Source organism: Oryzias latipes, chromosome 10 (assembly GCF_053564925.1).
Source record: "Oryzias latipes strain Hd-rR chromosome 10, Olatipes_Hd-rR_3.1".
NCBI lineage: Eukaryota > Metazoa > Chordata > Actinopteri > Beloniformes > Adrianichthyidae > Oryzias > Oryzias latipes.
In genome coordinates, this window is record NC_136246.1 from 21,772,256 (window position 1) to 21,783,685 (window position 11,430).

The window sequence follows — 11,430 nt, forward strand, 5'->3', positions numbered from 1 at the left end:
GAATATTTGTCAAGTTGATGACATTAACTCGACTAGCACAAATCCCTGTTTTAGTTTAGCACCCATGACACTTGTGTGGTGATAGTATTTGAAAGATTGGAGTGGAATGACTTATTTTGAAAATAAGTAAGATTAGGTGTTTGCTCAATGGACGTTCTTAGTCTCTCTAAGTGATAAGCTTTTATTTGCTTGCATGTGTAGGTTTGAGGTTTCGCCCATGAACTTTTGCCTGAAGGTAGTCTGTTAATGTGAACGCCTCTGCATGATTTATCATTGGGCAATGCCATTTTCAGTAAATTGTTATCCAGCACCTCAGAAAATCAGTCAGAGAAAAAAAATCATGGGGGAATGATCATGGTGGAGTTGCGATTAGTTGTTCAAGAGAAAAATGCAAAAAAAGATCTCTAAGCACACTGCTGATATCTTTATTTATGTTATTTTAACATTTTTATTGCTTATCAACAATTCTTAAAAAATGATTCATATATTTCTTGACATATTAGCTTTTTATTTTATTATAACTTTTTCCACATGGGTACGTCATCAGGGTTAAAACCTTGACTAACTAAAGATACACAGTCAATGGAAAAAACAACAGAGACAGAATTTAACGTTAGTTTGAATTGACGGGTTTTAGGACCATGAGCCGCCTCCGTCCTGTCAGATGAGAGGCAGCGGCGAAACTCCGGGATTCTCGTTATCAGACGCGGGGTGAGTGGATGGAAGTACCTTACTCAACAATTAAGTCAATTTTGCTTCACGCAAATGTGAATTAGATTTTTCCAACTATTCTTATTATAGTTATGCGAACCGAAAGGCTAGCTTAGCCAGCAGTGGATTAGTGATAAACTGTTAAGACTAGCCGACTAGCTTGCTAAAAGGCTAGATGTTGTTTTCGCGCAGTCAAGCAGGTTGGAAAGTCAGCTGCGTGTTTCGGTTCCTTAAAAATACATACGTTCTGTGTTACACCTCGTGAACAGTTGTCACATGGAGTTCAGGCAGAGTTTCTCACCCCTCCTCTTTCTTGCATTGTTGACCCAAAAAGAAGAAGCTTGTGTTTACGGCAGCAGCCATTCCCAACAAAACAGCTGTTGCCTTTTATCTCTCCGAAGGGAAAGATTGACGCGCGCGCTCTCTTCTCCCTTCAGCAGCGCCCCGTGAACCGACCGTCATCACGTCCTCATTCAAGGCTGCACGAGACCTTTGACAGGACGCATCTCGGTCCTTCACCCCTGTCACGTCACTGGCTGACTATTCAGATTCAAAATAGAAAAATAGAAGGGGTGGTTGTTTACATCTTTTTTAACAAGTCATTGTTTCTCCACTGCCACGTGCAGGATTTTGTTTTGTTCCATCCATACAGATGCACTTTATACTCAACATACTTGCTGCTGATTGAAAAATGGACTTACCTGATCCAGGTTATTGGTACTAGTACCTGTTCCAGGTAAAATTAGCCGGAAATACATGCAAGGCACTCATGTAGCTACTATTAAGAACCAAGAGTCTTGAGGGCCGGCGTCCTGCAGATGCTTTTCATATATTTGCACCTCACCTGCAGTTGATCACTTGGATCAGGTGTGTTTTGCCAAAACCAAAGCTCCGAGGGCAGAGTTAGTTGACTTCAAGATCAGAAGTTCCACCACTTACATCTTACATCACTATAGTTCAGTTATTACTGTGAGTTACATTAAGGTCATTGCAGTATCGTTTGTCTTGAATGTGCACTGGCAAAAGTAGCATTGATAAAGGGGTATAGATCTTATGTATCATATATAGACTATAGATGTCTTACGATATTTATTCTATAATTATATCTCTTAAGACATGGGCAAAATTGTTAGGGAAAATTGTCGTGTTATTCTTTTACTCAGATTTCTCATTCAGGTTTAAATATAGTTAAAGCTGGATAAGTTTGCTCCAAAAAGAACTGTTTGTTTATGCTTATGTGCATGCACAGTTTTATACATTTATTATCTCAGAAATTCTATTTAATTGTTTAAAAGTTGGTTTGTTGGATCCAAATTCTAATTTTTATCCCTGGTGTTCCATCACAGAGACCTCTGAGCCCACACACTGTTACAACTAGATAAAGGTAGAGGTAACCTAAATATGATCTTACATTTAAGGAAATGCTATAATTACATATTTTGTGATTAGAAAAAAAATTACACATTTTTATCTCTTCTTGCAGGAAGTAGCTTTATTATTCGTTATCCAAACGCATAGAACTATTCATAAAATACAAGTATTGTTTTTTTTCTTATAACACATTTTTAGTTTAAAGTTTCCTTAAACTGAATATTTGTTGCAGAGTAATTCTAGATAGAATTATTTAGTTTGAAAAGTTTACACAATAATGTCCTGATACTGAATACAACTGCTCAAAAAGGATTTCCGAGTAAAAGTCTTGTGTTTCTGTATAACATTATCCGTCTGTTAACGATGGGTTTTAATGGAATGAAGTCGGGGAAAGCTGAGCTCCTCAGTGAGTCAGCCTTACATCCGCAATGCTCTTGAACTGAATCATCATTACAAATTGTTGTTGACAAATTTGAACGCACAAAGCACTGTCTGTTTGCCTTCCACTGAGGCTTTTTCTTCTCTGAAGTTTGACATCGTTTCTCTTTCAGCTAAACTGTGTGCTTTGGGTTTTAAATGTTTTTGAATAAGATCTCTTGTAGTTCGAAGCTGAGGTGTCGTTTTCCTCGTTTGTTCATTCTCAGGTTAGATTGGACCCGGTCTGCCACCTGCTGCAGACGCCAGTGACTGACGAGGAGGCCTGGCGGGGTGGAAGGAGGCACCATGAGCGGGAAGAACCTGCTTCTGAAAGTGATCCTGCTGGGAGATGGTGGAGTTGGAAAGTCCTCCTTGATGAATCGGTACGTGACCGATCGCTTCGACTCGCAGTCCTTCCACACCATCGGCGTGGAGTTCCTGAACCGAGACATGGTGGTGGACGGGCGCCTGGTGACCCTTCAGATCTGGGACACGGCCGGTCAGGAGCGCTTCAAGTCGCTGCGCACGCCCTTCTACCGCGGCGCTGACTGCTGCTTGCTCACGTTTGCGGTGAACGACTCGCGGAGCTTCCAGAACCTCAACTGCTGGAAGAGGGAGTTCATAAATTACTCAGACGTGAAGGACCCCGAGCGGTTCTCCTTTGTGGTGCTGGGGAATAAAGTAGACGTGGAGCACAGGGAGGTGGGAGAAGTTGAGGCCCGGGCGTGGTGCGAGGAAAATGGCAGCTATCCTTACTTTGAGACCAGCGCTAAAGACGACACCAACGTCGCAGCTGCTTTCGAAGCAGCCGTCAGGGAAGTTCTTGCCACCGAGGACCAGATGGACCATGCACTTCTGAGCAGCACGATCGATCTCCACGGCAACCGTAAAACCTCTCGTTCATCATGTTGCTGATAAGACAGGTGTGAATTCTCATTTGAATCTCTGCGCTGAAGCTCCTTCGGGTTGAATTTAAAGAGCCCGTTGGGGTTATTGTTTGTGCTCCTGACGGTAACCGGGCAGAGCGCCACCTGTTGATGATGTGGAAGAGACACAGCTGTTGCGAGGATGAGGGTTGGTCAAGAGTTTTTGGTGGTGGCGTTGCTTTCCTGTGGCGCCGCAGAAGAATGCTTCGCCTCAATGTTTGCCTATGCCAGCCTGGATCAAATGATGCAACTTTTTCATTCAGCCCATTGATGGGAGCAAAAGAGCGGAGACTTGTGTGTCAGAGCTCAAATTTACACATTCTGAACCGTCCATCCAGAAAACATCCTTTAATTCATCGTTTGGGTAACTCCTCCCAACAACAACAATTTTATGGTCATTTAGAGTCTGAAGAACGGAAATAATGGTGCACTAAAAATAAATTGACCTTCTTTGTTTCAAATCGGAAGGGAATACTTTAATATTCCAGGCCTGATCAGGTCTTCATGAGCACTCTTTCATTTTAATGTCTCTCTTGCTTCCACATTAGGCTGTAGTGCTGCATCAGGGAATCAATGTTTTTAGCTTCAGTACGATATGTTTATGGTACAGTTTATCCCACAAAGTTTCCTTTGGTACAGTTAGGTTTTTTTTCCATTAAGGCACACACGTCCTTTCAAGTATTCTTTTCTTCCAGGTTTTTCTGATCAGGGACAGATTAAATAAAGCCTTTCTTTTTCTTCCCTGATGTGTGCAGGAAGGTCTAATTCTAAATAGCATCTTTCTAATCTTCTTGTCTACCGTGTTGAATGCATAGTAGGCCTCAACATTCCGCTCTCTTAGCTTGCCAGAGGGTCTCCTGTGCATTACTGATAAATAGCATATGCCTTGTGCTGTCAGTGTGGTCATTATAGGTCTCAGCTGAACATGAAATGGCTTCAGCACAGTTATTACTTCCAGTATGTGGATTGTACCTCACCTTTCCTTCCTATTCGTGTTGTTTAGCCAAACCGATCACGTATTCCAACAGCTTAATGTTTACTTCCGATTTCTTTTTTCATAACCTCATGGTACTTTTATGACTTTACTTCCCACAGGTACTTTTGTGTTACTGAAAGTTTTGCTTTTTTTATGCTGAACTGTAAAATTGTTTTGTTGTTTTTTTAACTCATTATTTTGTGTTTTTCACACAAACCAGTTTGGTGTTCCATCAATAGTTTTCATGCTGTGATTGCACAAAAGTGGCTCTAAATCGTACCTTTCGTCAGCCGATCAATCAGCGGTTAGGCCATAAGGTACCGTCACTGTGGAAATCAACCAACAGGTACTGTTTAGAATAAGCTGTTCATTTGAAAGGTTTTTGGTCAAAAAAATTCACAGTTCAATTGTAGTCATCACAATTTCTTTGAGAACAATTACTGTGAAAATAAGTGGGGCATTTTGAGGAAATTTTTCTGTTAACCTTTCTTCAATAAGACCTTCATAATTTAACAATTATTGGCGTTCAAAGCGGTTCAGATTAACCCTGGCTTTGATGGATTACTGTACTTTGCTGTCTACCTGAAATCTTACTGAGATTGTAGCATCATGTATTCAGTATTTTGCTCTTTCAGTATTTAATATGAATGTAAACGCTTCTACAAGCAGCCTATTTAATGTTTTTTTTTTTTTTTTGTAAATTTGTAATAATTTTATTGTGGAAACAAAAACAACGGGCGTCTGTTTTATTTTGTGCTCAAATATAATTTAAGCTGTGTGAAAGTCAAACTGTTCAATTTGATTTGAACTAATGGACAACTTTTTGTTTTCTTTGTTCACCACTGGAGGATAAAGATGACATTCTACCAGTGCTTTGCTTCAAATAAACAAAGGATAATTTATCTACACTTTGGTTTGTGTGCCATTTACTTGACTTCAATATCTGTAACCCTTGTGCTATCCTAGGCACTTTAACATTGGGAGTTGGGTCATCTAGACCCACTAGACAGTGCTCTGAACCTTTTTTCTTCAATGATTTGTGATCCTCACTGGTGTCCATGGATTACATGAAATCTTTCCACCTTTATCCACCTTTGTCATGGTAGGGAGAACACGTCAATGTAAGGGTGGGGTCATCTAAGATAGCACAAGGGTTAAGGAAGCTACAAAACTAGGAGCCTGATTTCATTTTTTTACCAGTTAAATAATTCTTACATTTGTACCTCGAAAGACAAATAATCTGACAAACTTGCTGCTTTTGAAACATCAGAATGTTTATCCATTTTATCTTAAAAATTCTTTAAAACAAAATGACCAAAATTTACTTTTTTTCTCCCCTCCGTTTTATTAAAAAGATACTGAGCATGCACTGCAGTACTGTAAAGAAAATCTGACTTGGGCATAGAAAAATGCTTTAAAGAAAATCTTTTTTTTTTAATATTTCCATTCAGGAAAACTTCATAAAGTTCACATTTTTTTTCTTAACTGGTCTCATTCTGCATATTTAGATGAAATAAGCATCAAGCTTTAAACAAAATATGAAGGTGTGCACCTGCCCATGCATCAATTTACAACTTAAAACATGTTTAAACTAGAACAGGAAATATTTCATAAAAAAACAAACAAATGCAAACTTAAGCAAAAACTTAAAATGTTAATAAGAAAAGCTCGTTCAGCTAAACGAGTGGTGTCATGAGATGTCGAATGTGTTTGCAGCGTATGGAGAGCACTGCGTCCCTCCTCTGTCCCGCTGCACCCTCCTGTACAGGTCAAAGCCTCTCCTCTCCTCTTTCGCCCTGTGCCTTAGCATCTTTAGGTACAGCTGGTACACAGCCAAGTGAAGGGAGCAGTGCACCTGTGGACAAGAGCAGACCCTCTACAAAATGCTTCACTAAACACCTTGGCCCTGCAAGTGGCCGTGAGCCAAGGAGAGAGCTACTGTTAAAACGTTAAAAAAAAAAAAGGAATAATACAAAAATGCTACTGCAGACAAAAAGACTCCAACCAAATGTGTCAAAGGAACTAAATTCCTCAAAACATTCATTTCATTTTGAAAAAAAAAGTAAAAACAACGACCGGCCATCATCTGACAATTCCACCTCATACAGCCAAAATAATTTGTCTACATTGTAAAAAGTTTAGTTAGAAAAGTCATAACCTAAAAAAAATTAGTGAATGCAGCAAATAAAAAAAAGTGTTATACAATAACTACAAACAAATTCTTAAAGAATTTTTTAAGGAAAGATGAACTATTTTTCTCTAGAAACTCAGTCACAGATTAACAACAAGATGAACCATAGGAGCATCCCATTTTTGGTCTAAAATATTTTAGATTTAGGCTGTGCTCCTGTTATCTCCAGACTTCTGTCATACTCTACCCGTGCTTTATTCCAGGGGACATAGATGTACCATTTCATGCAAAGGCATGTGCATGTCGTGTGTACGGGATAATGGTCACAGTGAAACTGCATTTAGGCTTCATGGAGGACCAACTCCCCCCACCACCTTTATCCCAAAAGCCCTCTCTCTTGGTGTGTAATAGAATCCTTTGACAGGAGTTCATGGAGCAGGTGGCCCCCAGAGCCAACTCCTCATTGGCCGGCTTTTGAATCAAGCATGACTTTATTGTTCGGGGTTTTCTTGAGCCCGTGAGAAAAGTCCTGGGGTCAGCATGAGACTGCAAAAGCATGCTTGTACGCCTCCATGGCAACCAGATGTGAGAGCTCGTCGCTGTGGTAACTCCCCCCTACTCTCCATAACAGCTGCAATCTATTTGCATATGTTGAATCTAAGTATTATATGTTAATTTGTTAGAGGCATGTTATTTGGTCTTTGGGTAGCAAAAATTTAAACGTAGAGAATATTCCCAGGAGTGAACAAGACAGTGATTACCAATGATGAAGATGGGGAAATGAGCCCTCTTGTACCTCCAAGCAATTTCTCACATTAAACCAAGAGAAAAAATATCTTTACAAAAAAAAAAAAAAAAAAAAAAAAAAAATCAAAATATAAAAACGTGTATTTTACTAAAGTCCACAGGTGGTTCTGTGCAGATGAAAAAGGTGTTTCATTCCTGTAGATCCCAAGGTGGAGGCGGGTTCTTAACACCGTGCACCTATCCCCTTCCTCCCAAGATACCGTAGAACTGCAAAGTTATAGGTGGTAGACACAGTATAGGTCAGCTAGGAAGAGACGAGAAGAAAGAAATGTCAGGAAAAAGTACAAAAGAGAGATAAAAAACCCACAGCATCCCAGAATAACACACGATTGTGCTAATGGCTTCGACTTGATGGCAGATGCCATTCATTTAACGGTCCCTGCAATGAAGCATGGAAGTATAATGGGTGCACCATTTGCCTGCTGGAACAGCAGCAGACATTGACAGCATTATGATGATGTTTGTGTCAGCTGACAAAAGAGGAACAGAGAGCAACAGTGCAACAGTCATCAGTCATGGAGGCCTTACATGCCACACTGCCTACACTTTGAGCGTCACTCCATTACATGAGCAGAAATCACAATGTTGAACCCCGAACTGCAACGAAGTGACACTCACCAGAGCCATGAGAGTGATGCCCGCACCGGCGAAGGCAGCAATGTACAGGTTATAGGTCATTTGATACTGATCGGAAGAGATTAAAGCATTAGTGACCTCAATACAAATCCATTTTTTTTACTCATTTATAGAAAGTGACAGCACGTTGAGTTGATCACATTTCTTACCTCTCTGGTTTTGCAAACATTAGACAGGGTCATCCCACAAGCTTTCCCTGGTACTGCATTCCAAGGCAGAAGGCCTGTAGAGAAGCAAATTCCCTAATGCATCAGCTTGTATTCATGAAATCACATTGTGTTTATTTTATTTTATTTAACAGTCACAAAAAGCCAGAACATAATATCGCTTTAAAACTTTAAAACTTCATTACTTTTCAGGCCAACACAAAAACATAGGTCATTGAATAGTGAATACCGTCTGATGTTTCAAAATACCAACATCTTTAGGACCGCCAATGGTTTCAGAAAGTTATATTGTCATTTTTACTCCCTTCTCATAACTGTGCTGGATGGAAATGTTTTTCAATAGCTGATGATTAGTGCACACTTGGTGTGTTAGGGAGAGTGAACACATGATCAAGGAACCGCACATGACGAGCAAAAATAAATAAATAAATGCAGTCCATATGTTTTGGGTAATGAGATAAAAAGCTATACAGTGTGTCTTCATTGGTTACAGTACCAATGTATGTCAGCAACACTCTAGAAAAGAAAAAGAGTTGGCACATTCACTCCCAGCAGCTGTTAATTCTTAAATGCATTTTGTTTTACTTTTTTTCTTTTTTCTTTTCAAATGGGCATTATAAGTCTCCATTGCAGGGAATAATACGAGGGTTTCCAGTTTATAAGTGTCATTTTGAAAAAAACGAGCTGGATTTGTATTTTGGTGGGCATTATATAAATGTGTCCATTAAATTCTGATGGTTTGCTGTTGAATCTCTTCATTATAGCAGGTTAACTCTAGCAATTTCCACAACAGCAGCTCAGAGTTAGGGTCGTTTTGGAGCAACATTAACGTCGTAGACTCAGATAATTGGCTCATTAGGGGAGTTTGGGTAGAGACACTGGTTTTAAAAAGTTACCATATTGCCTTGCATCAACACAGAGCTGGTTGATACTTGCTGGGGTCTCAGTCAGAACGTCGATGGTGTGGCACGTTGCATCCATGTTGTAGAAGAAGTAGACCGGCAATGCAGAGAGGGCAAACACCAGCAGCCACAACACAGCAAGTACATATGTCATCACTATGAACTGGAATAAAACAAAAGGCTAAATTATGAAAGGAACCGAAAAATGGGTAGTGACCAACATCATGGTCAACTGTATCTAATAAACCTAAAGACCCTCTCCAATGAAAATCGTGTTTTTAAAGCGTTCTTGTGGTATTTTCTGATGATGGAGGTAAATTTCTACTACTGCCACTCTGCAGAAACTATGGCCTAGAAACTATATATATATATATATATATTTAGACAATTGTCTCACCACTTAAACACATCCATAATGACAGTTGTAACAATTCGCATTACCTTCAATATTTGCAAAACCTATCAATAAGTCATCTGATCATCAATCCCTTTCAGTCGAACCGAGTCCCTTTGAGGATTTCTTACCGAGGAGCTGAGGCAGCGGCCACACATGGTGCTCCTGAACTCTCCAAAGGTTTGCTTGGCAGCACTTGTGGTGTAGAAACCCTCAGCCAGCAAAACGATGCAGTAGAGGAAGAAAAAAGAGGCCAAACCGTAGATGACATACTGGAAATACTGAATGCTGAGCGTCAGAGAGAAAAGAAAAGAAAGTTAAGTTCGCACCCCGACTCCAAGTTGACAGAGACGTAGAGGTTTCTGACTTACATGTAGGCTAGAGTGATGTAGTCTTGAAGGTTACGAGCAAAGTAAGTCTCAATGATTCTCTCTGTCTCTGTAAGAGCCTGATGTCCACAACCACAGAAGAGGGCGATGCCAGAGAAGCATAGCAATGTAGCAACTAGGGAACAATATGGAACCCCACCCAAACATCGCATACAGCAATCATAGCAACCTGGCAATAAAAAAAGAGAAACAAAACAACAAAGAACACAAGGTTCAAATGAGGCATCATACAGCAGAAAAAATATTTTTGGAACAACTCTGAATTCTACAGTTGTGGACCAAAACCTAAAAACTGTAGAGCAATCAAGCCCTCTTTGCTTTTATTTTCTGCAATGTCAATTCACACGTCCTCATATTCCCATCCCATGCAGAACACCAAGGGCACAGGGCTAGCGCCGGCACTGACCCCACCTCACACCCCGACTCTATTCACAGGCCAGTATCGAGAGTGTGAGAAAAGATGCAGGAGGAGAGACAAAGTCATCCACACAGAGGAGCTGCTTTTGTGACTGGAAAGACAACAGTCTTTGTCCTGCAGTATTGTGGGGGCACAAGGGCCACCAATGTCAAGCAAACAAAAGGCCAGAGGCACCCCTTTGCTTGACTCACACAACACACACACTCAAGACTTCCTTCTGAGGAAACACGGGAATGGGGGTGGGGGGGTAGTTGGGACCGGAACAATGCAACTGTGTACATGTGTGCCATTACACGCTTAAATGCATGCATTCACACAGACTGGCACAATGGGAGCAGACAGACTGTGGTTGGTACCATTACAGTAAACACAGATGGCAAGAGTAGGAGATGAATTTCTGTTTAATTGAACATATTTACATAGCTCTGTTTGCCGCTGGAGGATGACATGGTGTGACTCCTGACAGACAAGTCAATGTTTTAAGTTTTGTTTTTTTATAAAAGAAAAAAATATTTAAAAAAAAATCTAAGCTTACTGACATTAAAGTAAATATTTAAAACATTTGAGTTTCCTTGTCTACAAAAAAAGCTCTGGTCAGTACATGACAAAACTAATTTATAGAAGTTGGAAAGTGGGCGCGCGCCTTCAGATTCACCTTGTTTCAATTAACCTAATTAAGACATCAGCAGCATGACTGAACAGCAAAGAGTCTCTGTTTTCCCGTTGACGATAAATTACCCACACACAAAAATAAATACAAATCCACAACAAAGTTTGCCTATTTAACGATAAATGATGCAGAAGTAAGAAAGAAGTGTCAAACATTCAACAAGTCTCGCGCGTAAAGTGGAGTATCCACCCCAAACTAACTTCAGTCATGGAATAAACTTCCCCTCATGTTAAGGTGGTTTCACAAAAATTCAGATTTAAGCCAAAAGCATCAAAGTTTCCTGGTGGTTGGAGTTACTTACCCATGTCTGGATGATGCGTTCAGGCGCCTGCACCGCAGCTGGTCCGCTGATGATATACGCCTCTCGCCTTCGGCCCCCCGTTTATCAATCTCGACTCTGTTCCCCCCACCACCCCCCAAACAATGGACAGAGCTGCTGATGACTGCAAATGCGATCTTAAAGAAACAATGTCGCTTCACAATGAACTTCAGGGTGGGGAATAATGAGGAGGTCG

The 11,430-nt window shown here is 40.4% G+C and overlaps 2 protein-coding genes across 5 annotated transcripts; one reads left to right on the plus strand and one right to left on the minus strand.

Annotated features, from left to right (window-relative positions):
- The first annotated feature begins 605 nt into the window (after positions 1–605).
- On the plus strand, positions 606–5,309 carry rab9b (RAB9B, member RAS oncogene family). Of its 3 annotated transcripts, none has more exons than XM_011480312.4 (2): positions 606–711; positions 2,727–5,309. In XM_011480312.4, the coding sequence occupies exon 2, from the start codon at positions 2,806–2,808 to the stop codon at positions 3,412–3,414; it is 609 nt and encodes a 202-aa protein (XP_011478614.1). In that variant the 5' UTR covers positions 606–711; positions 2,727–2,805; the 3' UTR covers positions 3,415–5,309. The 3 variants fall into 3 exon arrangements, with proteins under 3 accessions (XP_011478614.1, XP_078810443.1, XP_011478613.1); XM_078954317.1 differs by lacking the exon at positions 606–711 and adding an exon at positions 1,571–1,680; XM_011480311.4 differs by lacking the exon at positions 606–711 and adding an exon at positions 1,904–2,095.
- A 417-nt stretch (positions 5,310–5,726) lies between these two features.
- On the minus strand, positions 5,727–11,410 carry plp1a (proteolipid protein 1a). Of its 2 annotated transcripts, none has more exons than XM_011480310.4 (7): positions 11,217–11,410; positions 9,810–9,996; positions 9,570–9,726; positions 9,039–9,207; positions 8,125–8,198; positions 7,958–8,023; positions 5,727–7,583 (listed from the first exon to the last, which is right to left on the minus strand). In XM_011480310.4, exons 1-7 carry the CDS (start codon positions 11,218–11,220, stop codon positions 7,503–7,505), a joined length of 738 nt encoding a protein of 245 aa, XP_011478612.1. In that variant the 5' UTR covers positions 11,221–11,410; the 3' UTR covers positions 5,727–7,502. The 2 variants fall into 2 exon arrangements, with proteins under 2 accessions (XP_011478612.1, XP_004073409.1); XM_004073361.5 differs by having other exon boundaries at positions 5,727–6,256; positions 11,217–11,351.
- Between the last annotated feature and the right edge of the window lie 20 nt (positions 11,411–11,430).

Coding starts and splice junctions, on each gene's coding strand:
- plp1a (XM_004073361.5), bottom strand. Junction 9,208..9,569: donor GCCGCTGCCTCAGCTCCTCG/GTAAGAAATCCT, acceptor GTTTTATTCCAG/TTCATAGTGATGACATATGT. Junction 8,024..8,124: donor ATGTTTGCAAAACCAGAGAG/GTAAGAAATGTG, acceptor TCTTCCGATCAG/TATCAAATGACCTATAACCT.
- rab9b (XM_011480312.4), top strand. CDS start 2,806: ATGAGCGGGAAGAACCTGCTTCTGAAAGTGATCCTGCTGGGAGATGGT.